At 38.8% G+C, this 14,687-nt stretch overlaps 1 protein-coding gene across 1 annotated transcript in view; it reads right to left on the reverse strand.

Moving 5' to 3' along the window:
* Positions 1–13,670: 13,670 nt before the first annotated feature.
* Positions 13,671–14,687, reverse strand: part of LOC124125435 — a 57,823-nt gene continuing 56,806 nt past the window's right edge. Inside the window, exons 3-4 of the mRNA XM_046488746.2 lie at positions 14,432–14,607; positions 13,671–14,139 (exon numbers count right to left, since the gene is read on the reverse strand). Coding sequence (XP_046344702.2) covers positions 14,024–14,139; positions 14,432–14,607 — 292 coding nt within the window. The 3' untranslated portion in view covers positions 13,671–14,023. The remainder of the gene's footprint in view (positions 14,140–14,431; positions 14,608–14,687) is intronic.

A 14,687-nucleotide genomic window follows, 5' to 3' on the forward strand; every position in this document is an offset into this window, starting at 1 on the left:
TTGGACAGGCGAGTTAGAATCCGACCACACCCTCCCGACTAGAGTTGACACAAGCTCAACAAGATGAATGGAATCGCTTGGCACGTGACCTCATCAGACGTTTTCCTTCCGACCCAGAGTCTTTGCATGTATGGAGGCACGGGGTGGCCACATTCGGTATTTAAGTGACCAATTTTGTGTCTGTGACCACTTTCCGTGTTGGAATGAATTGCAGTGAACATCTGGACAACTGAATTTGATTATCTAGTGTACAATATTTAACCACAAAATATCAAGTTTGAGTTGTTCAATTTGAGTTGTGGAATTGTTGGTTTATTAAATATACTTTACTTAAACTTTGTTATTTTTAATTCATTAATTACAGTCACTTCAATCTGGTGCAAAGTTTCTTTTGCTATTCAGTTCATAAAAACTACGCTCTAACAATATCTAACTAATTTTAACAATATATGCATGTCTCCACTGATCTTTATAAATCAAAGGATATTCCAATAACGTAACTATTACTTTGAAATATCAATGATTAAAAAAAATATTTATAACTTTACCACAGTAAAAATACAAAGCATGTGTTATGCCATTCCATCCAGCCATTGTGTCACTGCCACAATTGCTCGTTCAATTCTAGACAATGCAACATATGTTCCCAATATATGATTTGCCAACAAAATAGTTTTTATGCCATTCCCTTTAGTTCATATTCTAAACATTTATCACATATACCTCTATGATTGTGTCAACTTAATACCTTTTGTTACTTGAAAGCAATAACAAATGTTTCATAGGTCATTGTTGGGAAAACATGATACTACTTTTGTTTTCATGATGTGTTTGTTTTCTATTTTTCTATGGTATAAGTAATTAAACTTAAATGTGACACGTTCTCATTCCTGATTCTGAATGTACCACATGCAATTTACGTTTTGTTTCATCTTCTGGGTGACATATGTGTGCTTTATGACAGCACTGATACTTGCGCCTCTGGATCAGATTATATTTTGTTAAGAAGAAGAGACAGTTTTAATATCTTTCTCAATATAAGCCAAAAGAATCAAGGTCACTTCGGACTTGATGCATTAGTAGTATAGGTAATGGGGGTTCTGCCGCAAACCCACTGGAGCCAGATTTATATACCTGTATAAGTACTGCTACTACAGATCGTTTTTTTATGCAAAAATGATGATGCGATTTAACGATCGTCATGAGACTAATTAAAAGAAACATCAATATTTTTAATTGATAATGGATAAAATTTACTATAGCCCACGAGGATATTGGAAAGGTATAGGAGCAACAAAAGAATTAGCCACCGCGGCTAAGGTATCCAAAGATGTGGCCAAGGATTGGTTAAAGAAACAAGCGATGTAGCAAATATACTTACTGGCACTGCATTATATCCCGAGGAAGAAGTTTGATATTTTTACAATGAATGAAGTTCATCAGGCTGACATCTTGTTTCTCCCCCATGATAAGGTAAGACGCAAAACGTATAAATAAACTTTAACCGTGGTGGATGTGACTAGTCGAAAGTACAAAGAAGCAGAACCATTAACCTTGAAAGAATCAACAGAAGTAGCTAATGCACTGAGTCGCATATATAAATGTGGACCACTAAAATGGCCCAAGTTATTTCAAGTAGATCCTGGTCGTGAGTTTATGGGATCAGTAACTGAACTGTTAACAAAGCACGATGTCAAATCAGGCGTGGTGAAAAAGAAGCCCACCGTAGTCAAGCTATCATTGAAGATTTAACTGGACATTAGCGGAACGTTTGTTTGACTATCAGCATGGGATTGAAATGAAATCAGATCGATTAAGATCAACCGAATGGGTGACACGATTATCAGCTGCTGTTTCAGCGGTGAATAATGAAGTAACGAGATTAATCGTGAAGAAACCATACGATGCGATTAAAATGAAATCTGTGACTTCTGAATCTTCAGCACCGAGGAGAGGCAAAGAACAAAAACTTCCAGATAGAGTAAGCGTAAGATATATATACCAGCCCGGTGAATTCGAAGGAGGCCTACGTCGTGCAACCGATCCGATTTGGTCCCTTAAGATATATAACATTAGTCAGTTGGTTACAAAAGAAGGAGAACCTATTCTTTATTATCTTAAAGATGGACTGGGCAGGGCATTTGTACGAGAAGAGTTGCTCATAGTTCCCAATGATACAGTATTACCACCATAACCATAAGCATAGGTAGTTACACCATCATTATCAATCCACCGCTTTGTATCTAAGGGGGATAATGATGTCTTGTTCATTTGTTATCTATATATCCTGTGATTGACACTTCTTAAAGAGTTCATCTCGTGTTTGAATGTTCTACCATTGAATAATGCTTCTTTAAACTGTTCCTGTTTGCTATGCTTTTTTACTACATACTTCTTAACACCCTTAGCTTTTCTTATCTCCCCATTAGGGACTTCCTTATAGAATACATCTTAGTTCTTAAACCGACATACTCCGCAATAGGGGTCCCAGCACATTCATCGTTCATCTTACCTAATACCATTTTATTTACAACGCTGTGCAGTGGATTATCTTTAGGGTAATCGCTTGTGTCGTACATATCTATTTTTCCTGCCGTATCTTTATACACATCCTCGGTTTGTATTTCCATCAACAAAGAATCTGTGTCGGTATATAACACCTCATATCTAGTCAAGATGTCATATTCAAGAATTTTATATTACTTTTCTGCATATGTAGTGCCCCTAAGTCGTTATCAAATATCTTGCTTCTGTTAAAAGCCAGACTGGCTATACGTTTCCTGAGTATTTCTTCCTCATTAGATCTGACCAATTTAACATCAACACGCTTCCTCAGATTCTCCATAGTTTTACCAAATACTGAGTTATTCATAAGCTTATATAAACTAATGTCCAAAAGAAACGATACCACGTGTTTGAAAAGACATTAAAAAAAAACTAAACGAAACAGACATTTCAAAATGGTATATGACTGGTGAGTAATGTTTTCACAGTATGTGTACAAAAATTCATTGTAATCAATCCTTTACAATCATGAGGACAGACATGTAAAGACGCGGGGGGTCCAAAATGGAAATTTCATTTGAACACAGTTGATGAGTCAAGTGTGGAAAATGTCACAACACAAGTCTCAAAGTCACGTTAGTACCGGGTCCACCGTGAGCGTCAATACACGCTAGTACACGTCTACGGGCTGATGACGTCAGACGTCTGATGACGTTTGGGGGGATGCGTTGCCATTCATGGAGGAGGCATTGTTCCAATTCCTGGAGGTTAACTGGAGGAACAGGGCGATTCCTGACTTTGCGGCCGAGAATGTCCCACATGTGTTCGATTGGGTTCATGTCCAGTGAATATGCCGGCCATGGTAAAACATGAATGCTGGCGTTTGTTAGGAAGTTCTGGGTCAGTCTTGCTGTGTGAGGCCTCGCATTATCGTGCTGGAAAATGATACCATTAGGCTGTTGTTGGATGAATGGCACCACAACTGGTTGTAAGATGTCATCACGATAATGCTGCACATTCAGGTTTCCTCGAATAACGACGAGTCTCGTTTTGACGTCACCGCAGATTCCACCCCAAACCATTAAACCTCCACCTCCATATGGCCTGACTTGATGGATGCAGTTCGGTGCCAAACGTTCACCTACTCTTCGGTACACATGCTGCCGGCCGTCATTCCTGAAGATGCAAAAACTGCTTTCGTCAGAAAACATGACACGTGCCCAGTTCCACCGTTGCCACCATCGAAGTCGCGTGGCCCATATCCGTCTGTTGAGTCGGTGTTGAGGTGTCAGAAATGCTCCGTGGTAGGAGCGACGTGCTCGGATAACATGTGCCCGCAGTCTCCTGTACACAGTTTGTCGACTTATCACGTGTCCCAGTGCCGTCCGTGCCGTTAACGTCGCCGTTAGCGGTTCCGAAGGTGAAGTACCCGGATGTGGCGTTCTTCAATAGGCGTGGTCACCCGTGGTCTCCCGGTTCTCGGCCTGTCTGCTGTCTGACCTGTTTGACGCAACTGCTGCATTAACCTGGTGACGGTTATGCACGCGAATCCTAACCTTCTGGCGTAGCTCCCTGTTTGAGCATTCCTACGGCTCTCTCTCTCTTAATCGCTGTCAAACGTGGCATTTCTTTTGTGCATTTTGTTGCTGTGATCCCAACGTGTCGGGTCAGCAGTTTTATACAGAAGATATGCACGTGCATTTCGTGTTACAGGACAGAACATCATTTGTGCAAATTGCACGCTTTTTTCTCAATTGATCAAATGTTCCCGGTTTTATCGACCTAATACGTTTGGTTTGGAACGTAGGATACGTAAAAATACCTTTTCAGACGAAAATTAACTCTTCATAATAAAATATTTAGAAAAATGTGTGGTATCATTTCTTTTGGACATTAGTTTAGGTTCTTTTCAAAATCGCTGGTAGCCATCTTTCTTAAATCTGTGTTCAGCCTTATATAGGGCTCCATCCAAGGGCTTTGATCAAACTTTGGAACTCTGTGTAATTTCTTTAGTTTCATGCCTAACGATAGATATAACTGGAGATTTCTGTAGTGTGCTATATATTTTGTCTTATCCATCCAATTTGGTACGAATGTTTCTACGTTAGCTAACGTAGTATTACCCATCAAGGAGTGTTGATATTCCGACATCCAATCTTTATTAACCATTAATCTTTCGGGAGCTAGCGGATAACTGTTATGATCTTTGTGTAACTCTGTTGGATATTCCAAGTCAACTTCTGGTATGTATCTTTTATTCACATTGATATCACTCGCATCAATATCATTCACATCGACCCACTCAAAACCACACGTGGGTAAAGGTTGACTCATAGCCCATCCGTACAAATTGTTAGCGTTGAGATATAATATGTGCGTTGACTTCTTATAATCATCCCTCGTCATACACATTGGTTTCTTACGCGATAAATTTTCCCTGATTGTTCTCTCTTCGTTTTGTATATATTCTAGGAACTTTCCCGCTGCATCGGGATCTCTGTAAATCATGGGCGGGTTTGTTTTCCCATCATACCTTACAACTATTTATCCAAACCCACAAGGAATATGTTCTTGAGTTTTGTACGTAAAACTACATTCAGTATTGTAATCGGTATTTTCTATAGGTTTGATAAGTGCTTAGAAATCGGCGTAAATTATGTACGGTACTGGCATTTGATTACAATAATGTTCAAATTTTAATATATTTTTTCCCTCTTTAGGCATATCAATCCTGATAGCAGTCTGTCCAACACCTCTGCAGTCTTCTTTATGCACTTCTAATAGATCTTGTCTGCTGTACCCATGCAGGCATCTTTCGCAGAAATATTTCTTTTCCTTATGGGTTGTTTGATTGTATAATAGTCTGCTTAAACTCTTTATCCACGTATAATGATATTTACCAATTTTTTTTATCAGAAATGAATTGATTCTGGGAATATGTTCTGGGGCGGAGCTTATCCTGTGTACAATACCTTTAAGAGAATTTCCGAAAACATTTATAGCTAAATTATTTTGCTTTTCCGCCTTATCAATTTGTGAGATTGGTGTAGGTTCGTCTATACCACCAAGGTTGAGTCCGTCGTTTTGGGGATAGCTAGAAGGCCTATTTGCAATTTTAGAATCTACGGGGAACAATGCAGATCTTATCATCATTCTGAAACAGTCATCGCCTTTATTTTTTACATTTATTATGGTTTTTTTCTTTTTATAATACGGGGGTAAATCTATATAAGATCCACCTTTGAAGGGCATATAATTTGCTATATCTAAATATAAACTATAGATTTTATCCACAACCCAACCCGAACCTCTATAAGTCCAACGTTCTAAAGTTTCCTGTATCCTCTGAATTGATGTATCTAATGATGCACTTATAGTATCGGATTCGGTTATAACTTCTTGATTGCTCCGGAAATATGGTTCAGTGTATTCAGCGCTATCGTCAGTGTTATTCTTACTCAATTTGGGGCGGTTGGGTAGCCTAGTGGTTAAAGCATTCGCTTGTCACGTAGAAGACCCGGGTTCGAATCCCGACATGGGTAAAACCAAACTCACTCACTCACTCACTCTTACTCAATTTCATTTTAACCGTCAGACGGTATTTTATACTATTTAAATCATCTAATTGCTTGTTAATTTTGCTCGATACGATGGGCTTAACATCATTAACATCCATGTTGGAATTAATATCCATCTTCCAACCTCTTAGATATTTACCAACGCCGGCTGTGGGTACAAATTTTAACTCATCAACTGATTGATTATTTTTATCATCGGGTTGATTTTTACCAACATTCAGTAAAGCGATCAATTCAGCTTTTCTTATTCGAGAATAACATCTAAGCCCGCTCTTTTTCGCTTGAGCTTTGAGTTCTCTAACAGTCTGCCGTTTTACATATTCCAAACCGAGTAAATCAATCAATTCAGCTTTTCTCATTCAAGAATAACCATGAAGACCACATTGTTTTGCCAAAGCCTTCAACTCTCTCACAAAAACCATTGTGGTTTAATGGTATATGCAAAATGAGTCAAATCTCTCAATGGTTGTTTTCATTTATCTAAATACGTATTCTCCCCAACCTATTCCCCTCGTTGATGTTATATCTCTTCATAGTGTAATTAATCTGGTTCCTGACCCTATCAGCACCGTGTTTCTTACATAAACAATAACAACCTTTGACCCCTATCCCACATATAGAACAAACATAATTTATATTCCCTGCCTGATGTACTAAGAATGGAATCGGCTTCCCCATGAGTGTAAATCTGCACAGATTCATGGTTATACATCTATCAGTCAGCCAGCTGAGTAGTCAGGGTTATTATTAATGGTTGATACGCGATAGAACATAGCTAAAAATAGCCACGGTGGACAATCCCAACACTATAAATGCTATATCTTGAATGCCCTTCTTTATGCAGTCATCATTAATAAAATCTAATCTCTCCATTCTGCACCTGGCCCATTGTGACTGGGCAGTTTCGAGTTGTTCTAATGCTTTATTATGTCATTTACGCTCTTCTTCAACTTAATTAGCGTTTGATTCCTTCAGAGTAGAAAATAAATAATTACTCCCCGAAAAGCTAGAGCATTTACAATAGCTCCACCGACCATCATCGCAATTGTTGACATATTCAAATGTTTTATATGAATATAAAATATTCAAATGTTCAATAATATAAAATATTCAAATGTTTAATTACTTCATAATGTCTTCTGTTTGATAAGCATATCTTTTGTAGCCATTGACAATCCAATATCAAGAACCATCATACCGATATCATAACCATTAAAATCTAGCTTGGGTGGTGTGGCTTTAGTAATCATTTTAGCTATACGGGCATAGCCAATGGCCAAGCCACTGACCACCGCTGAATGATACGTTGTGTTAACCAACATTTTACCGTCTGTAACTGGAGTAGTCATGCTTTTATAACATTATATGAGGGCTTAACTCTAATTGAATTTGTTGTTGTGATTGTGCAATCGCTGGTGACGTTTTCTCTTTTCCGGTCTTATAAAACCATACCGCTGCTTTAACAACAATCCCTAGTACATAGGGAGCCCAAGTTTTAATCGGACGAGTATTTGAATTGTGTATTAGTTTTGACTTCCTCGCTAGCGCCACACTTCCTACCAGCTGTGACTTTTCGAGGATTCTTAGTCACTTTGGCTTGTTGTTGTGATTGTGCAATTTCAATCGCTGGTATTTCCTCGTTCACTTGTTGTGTTTCCACAATCGCTTGTGATGCAATCGGGGTTATTTCCTCGTTCACTTGTTGTGATTGTGTTTCCACAATCTGTTGTGGTGTCACTTGAGTCTCCATCATTAGTAAGTGGGCACGTATGTTTAAATTGACAATACCTAGCCGTTATTAAAGCGGTGGTCACCGGCGCTAAGAGCATTCCATATCTATGATAAAACTCACAGCTTACTGCGCTTATTGTGTGTTTGATGAATGGGTCTTTCTCTAGAGATTCGCATAAATACATGCGATGTTCTGCCGGGATAGGAAGAAACATACTAGCTACGACTGTGTATAGTTGTAACATAACAGAACCTATTGTTTTAGTCAAAGTACACCAAGTCTAGACTCGAAAATCACGTACAGTTTTTTAATTTCATCATCGGTCATGTAATCAATTTTTTCAGTGGTATATTTTTCCCCCAAATATTGGAAACATTTTCCACCAGCTACCAAAGCCGCAAGTCTTTCTCTATGTTTATCTAAAGATTTATCTACATGTTGATCTCCATGTTGATCAGGTTCTTTGAGCATTTGTTCAATAAGTTTGCCCGGATCAACTTTGTACACCCCGGGATCATTCATTACCCAATCTCTCGATAGGTATGTTTTATTAATGCTTATAGTCGGGCACAGAATAATAATATGGATGAAAACATCCCGATAATGACTTTGTAAGATGTAATAATGACTTTAGGTAACAGATTATTAATAGATTGCTTGCACGAATCGTCCATTCTGTATATTAAGTTGCATGTCCATAATCACGTACAAATATATGTTTAATTTACCAGCTGCTTCCTGGAGCTTTGTTATCTGTATAGTAACACCCTCGCTAGCATTTTCTATTCTCCGCCCACTACCGTGTAGTTGGTCATCGTCCGTGGTTCCCATGTCAAGCCATAGCGCATACTTTGTGGTAAGGAATTCAGCCATCGACACATTCCCGAGAGACAGATCTGACAGAACTACTAGGCTTTGTTTTATGGAAGGGAGTTTTTTAATCTCATCCCACTGTTGATATGCTCGCATGCCTTGACTATGTAGTTGATTAGGCACGCCCTCGATAGTCAGTTCTACTTTTGTAATCTTGGGATTGTAGAACTTCTCGGTATCTCTTGCAAATGCTTAAGAGGGGTCCTCAAACAACATTAAAATACCCTTCAACGATCTTGCTGGGACGTTTAGATTGATATTCCACGTCGTATCTCTTTTGTTCCCGGTGATCTTTCGGTGTTGAAGCATGTGATCGTACAAAATGGCTAAACTTCCGGTATACTGGTCACGAATTTGTCTGGCTAATTCAGGATCTGTTATCATATCATACTCCAGTGAGATAGTGTCAATAGAATAGCTAGTACCATCTTCAGCGGCTTTGATTACTCTGCTGTAGTCATTAAAAGTGAGTTCGTATTCTAACCTATCACCTAGGGATGCCTGATAGAAGGGCATGTGACTATCTAGTAATTCAAAGTCTAGTGAAATATAGAATAGGTAACCTAATGCATCATCAACAGCCTTATCTCCTAGGACTGTATTATCACCGCTATCAGCACCTACACGCAGTCTCAATGTGTTCTGATTACAAATACCTTGGTACTGTTAGTTTTCCCGTTCTTTAGCTGTTCTCCAGAGATCCATGTAACAGAAATATACATTGCTGTCGTCAATACTCAAAACCTCATTACCGCTAATTTTAATTGCGATTTTCTTAACAATCGCACGACCTATGTTCTGAACAAGCTCTGTGCTAGCGTCGCCAGAAGTCAAACTAATTGTAAATGATAGTCGGGCAGTTCCTGGAACTAACGCATCGTGAGCGCCGAGATTAGGAAAGTGAACCAGAAGCGTTTGATCCTGATCAATGGTACTCGGGGTATTAGATATAGTTACAGACTGGCGAATTGCTTTGACCCCTAATGGATCCCGAAGTCTACGTTGTGGGTTTAACTTGCGTCCGTATTGCGGAGACATTGTTATATTGAAATTATGTAACCTTATGTTTAATATAAAAATGGATGATTTTAATCTAGATAACTTTGATAATCTGAGTACAATTGAAGAGGGTACTGATGAAACCAGCTTTATGAATCTTAACGATGAACTTTTGAAACCAGCCGTTAATGATAAATACGATGCCTTAAAAGAAACTCCAATAGGTAGTGACTATTCAAAGTTTACGATAGATAGTAAAGGAATATTGCGACTGCGTGGATATTGATCTTATGAATTCTTGTACTCATAAGCCCCTAGCTTTGTCTACATTAACCAGTAAACATGGCATCAACATTGTTTGTAATGAATAAGGTTTTGTAGACTACTCACGAGAAAAACTTTCTCCGAAGACTACTAAGGTTCTTCAGACTGTGCGTACTGAACTCGGTACTATAGATAAAGATAATTTGGAAGAAAGCTTGAAGCTGGCCTCAGAGAAATCTTGGATACCTACTACGATAATTCCACATTACAGGTATCACCATACTCGGAGTACAGTATTAGGGAATTACAAGGTCTTGACAAGGCAATGCAAGCAATGCGGGGAGAATTCATTAATAATATAGCCAGGCTATCTGAACTCAACAAGCATATAGCTTATGAGAAAACAAAATTTGAACAGGCGGGCGATGAATTCAGTGGACGTCGCCTTGCAGAAAAATTGCGTAACTTAGAAGACGTAAGATCAGCCCGCCTCGAAGCAGCTTCTAGTAATAAAAAGGCACTTCGTTCACAAATAATTCGAATTTGAGAAACTATTGATCAAGTCCTCAACAATGATACTACACTGGCCGCTAAAATTAAAACATTGTTCAGAGAACAGGGGATAACCATTCCCGGTATTTTAACTGCGTTGGGATTTATTATAGCTACTTTGACTCTCACGTTAACCGGTGGTGGTGATACAGGAGGTGGCAAACCACCTCGTGATCAAAATGGTGTAAAAGAGTGGGTAAAAAAGCATTTAAAAGCATCAGGAGAAGCACTGGGAAAACTCGCTGGGAAATCCGCGTCTGCACTTCCCGGTATAATAGGGAGTATTGTTTCCTGGCTCTTGTATTAGCCATCACTTGGCATAGTCAAATCTTGTGGGCACTGATTGTAGCAATTGCAGTGCTGTTGTACTTATCCGTTCAAGACTATTTATCCAAATCTGTTCATTAAGAACTATTTAACCAAATCATGAGTAAACCAGCCTAGACTCCACCTACTATAAGCGCTGTTTTTTCATCGATATGTTGTTGATTTTTAGCGGTAATATGTGGTTGTGCGTCAGTAGATGCGTCAGTAGATGGCTGTTGTGGTGTCTGTGGCTTGACTATTCAAGTTTCGCCTGTGTTTGTTTGCGTTATTAATTCGGTATTAATATCTGAATTTATACCTGGTCTTAGTTGATGGGAAGCAATAACAATTATATTATTATAACCAATCACTTGACCGATCTTAAGTTCCATATTACTCGGAGACATGTATAGTCCTGGCGCATAAAGGTAGTCTGCTTTGGATTGACCGTACTGTAATACATCTTGATAACGCTTTATAGAAGATGGTATGTCAACTGGTGAATTAATAGCATCATCTACATTTGCGACAAACTGTTTTTGCGCATCGAGCGCCGTCCCAGAACCAATTATTCCCGTTCGTGTTTGCGATTGTGCACCAAGAATTGCCCATACATAAGTTCTTATTGATTCATTAACTCTTGCAACTCCTGGGTTAGTAAAATTATTTTCTGTTTTATCATTAAGAAATTAATTCCAAGCATTTGCGGCATTGTTCAGTTGTACAAATTTTGTAACAATATAAATTAACTCTTATAACTTATAATATCACCTTTCCAATCATTATTCGAAAGTTCCCAGTCTTCACACAAATGATGGGTTTTTAGAAAAAAAATCATACATTCTTATGTAATGTTTGCTTGTATGCAACAACTTAAACGCATTATGGACCTTTGTTAACTTCTTTAAATAAATCATCGCTTTCATCTTTGACGGTTATTTTCCCTGTGCAAGGAATGCCCAAACCATGGTCAATTCCTTTAATATGCCAATCTTTACTTGTAGAAACATTAAATTCATTACAAATACGTTCGAAGGCCCTCTTATCGTACAGATTATTTGTTGAATTCCATGCTCGATCATGTGGTGCGCTTTCCGATCTTGGAGACCCTGTAAACCCTGTACCAATGCCAAGTTATATGCTTTACACTTACAAGATAATGTATACAAGCCGAAAGAAGTTACATTCACAGGTAATCTAGGAGATTTAAGCGATGTCGACGTTAGTAGACTCAATAAAAACACTTCATACAATCTTACTCGCAATGATGATAATAAATGGATTATGGTCGAAGCAAGAATCGAGTGGCTACTGTATATCGTCATTACCCCACCGTATGTGATAATGGGTAAGGCACATAATTTAACTTAAATAATAAATAGTGGGATCCTACTCGGGGCTTATATCCCATCAAAACGAAAAAGTGTGTTAGTCTCTCCCCTGCCAGAAAACCCAGGATATATGTTATTGAGTCGTCCAGCAGTAAAAAATGTTAGTTTAAATTTGGTTACTGAATTCAATAATATAAAACAGAACTTGAATGCTATACCTGCTCTTTCTACAATTATTATTGAAGTCTTGTTTGGAGATGCACCGGTAGATACCTTCGAAATATTACCAGGTCTATCAATTAAATGGCTAAAGCAACACGAGCGTCGACGTTGCAGTATTATGATTATGGGAGTATCACCCGTTGCAACCCTTGAGGGGGTCCAAGTTAAAAAAAGTGACAGCATTTCTCTTACTAAGATATTTATGCCGTATAATATAGATTTAATAAGGCTGATGTATACTCTCAAAACATTGAAGCGAGACCAATTAACGGCTTTTATATGATATAATAATATACACTATGGTTTATATCTGGTGCTTGATGAAGCATTTAAAAAGATGGATACTGTTGATGGATTTTGATTACATCAAATAAATGACATAAAACATCGAATAGGGAAGGAGAGGGAGATGAGACTTGGATTGTATAAAAAGTATCGCAGAGCTGTGAATGCCCTCGACGGAGTTGACACTGCGCTTGTAACAGCTGGCATGGGACTCGGTGTAGCCGGTGTTGGTTTATTATCAACTATAATCGCCGCGCCTATCGTACTTGGTATGGAAGTAGCCGCCGGAGTCTCAGTACTGGCAGGAATAGCGATAAAATTTATTTCTCTTAAGTTGCAAAAGAAAGCATTAAAACAAGATAATATTCGGATACTCGCCGAAGCAAAGTTGAATTGAGGAGCATTGAGGACCATATTTCAACAGCAATGGCTGATTGTAAGATATTCGAGGAGGAGTTTCGTTTAGTGCTGTCAGAACTAACCAAATACAACTTAATGAAGCATGAGATTCGATCCAATTATCGTAAGACCAGTGGCATTAGCAAAGACGAGAAAAAAAGTTCATAGAACAGGGGAGACAACAAGCGCGTCAATTATTCCGTGCCAAAAAGAAAGAACTGGTTGGAGATTAAAAATAGATTGCTTGATCACACCGCCATAATTTAGACGAATGGTTACATAAGTATAGAATAATGAAGAACTACAAGCCAATCAAATGGCGAGAATTACCACAAGGTATATATTATATCAAGAATGTTAAACCAGCCAAATACGGTCATCAATTGTTTCTTCCAATTTCTAAAAAGAGTATATAGTCTGGTTACTAGTAAAATGAACGAAGAACTTAGTAAACATGTTGAATATCATTTTGTTCAAAATATTGGTATGCGTATGAGTAAAAATAATAGAGAATATTTTCATTACAATTTAGTTTAATCTCATGACGATCGTTAAATCGCATCATCATTTTTGCATAAAAAATAAATTCCATCTGTAGTAGCAGTATAGGTATATAAATCTGGCTCCAGTGGGGTTGCGGCAGAACCCCCATTACCTATACCTCTGCATTACAGATTCCGTGCAAGTCTTGTGAATGCCAGAAGGTGAACACTGTTGTGCATTATAAACCCCTGACTAACAAGACCCCACATTGCCACAGTTCATTCATTTGCCAGTCCCAGTTCAGAGGACTGTTGGGGTGGACAGTTCCTGTTGATAAAATACACAAGTATGTCAGATGACGTCATAAAGGGAGATACACGGGTAATGGGTACGACATAGATGTATGACAAGCAGTCCTCGCTAAACGGTCAATGGGTTCCAAGTGAAGCTGTTAGGTACGACATAGAGGTGTCCGGAATGACGAGCAGTCCCCTCTATACGGCCCATTGATTGCCAGGTAGTGTGTTTGGTGGATATGACATGGGTATGGATTGGTGTAAGGCTGGATTCACGACGCCCATGTTGTAGCCAGGGTTAAGTGTTGTCAAATCTGTTCATAAATACATTTGTCTATAATATATGTCTATAAAGAGTCATTCTGTCATGAAATCATGCGATGAAAAAATAGTTTTCTAAGGAACATTCGAAAGAATGTGTGAGTAACTTTAGTGTAATGCAGCTTTGGACAATATTTCATGTATATCAGCTGTAGGAAAGGAAAGTCCGATGTTATGCAGGTCCTAATTGTCTGCCTAGCCTTATGTTGAAACCCGTTGATCGTGTACGGTGCTGACACACCTCAGCAGACTTGGAGGAATCTGGTGTGGTGCGTAAAGTCTTACTGTGTTGATCAGAGACATGGTTCCGATGCACCTCGGGTGTGACCTTCTCCTGCAGACACGTCGGCTTGCAGAAGCAGCAGGCTACGACACCACCGGCGATGACCAGGAAGACGATGACGCCGCCGACAATAGACCCTACCTCCCTTTGCGAGAGACTCTTCTCCGAAAACGTTGTGCTACAAAGAAGGAGAGGTGGAAAAACATTGTAAAGGATATACACAGGGAGAGGTCAGGCGTACAGAATGAGTAATAGGTT

The sequence above is a fragment of the Haliotis rufescens genome, unplaced genomic scaffold (genome assembly GCF_023055435.1).
Source record: "Haliotis rufescens isolate VD_foot unplaced genomic scaffold, xgHalRufe1.0.p SCAF_1, whole genome shotgun sequence".
NCBI classification, from domain to species: domain Eukaryota; kingdom Metazoa; phylum Mollusca; class Gastropoda; order Lepetellida; family Haliotidae; genus Haliotis; species Haliotis rufescens.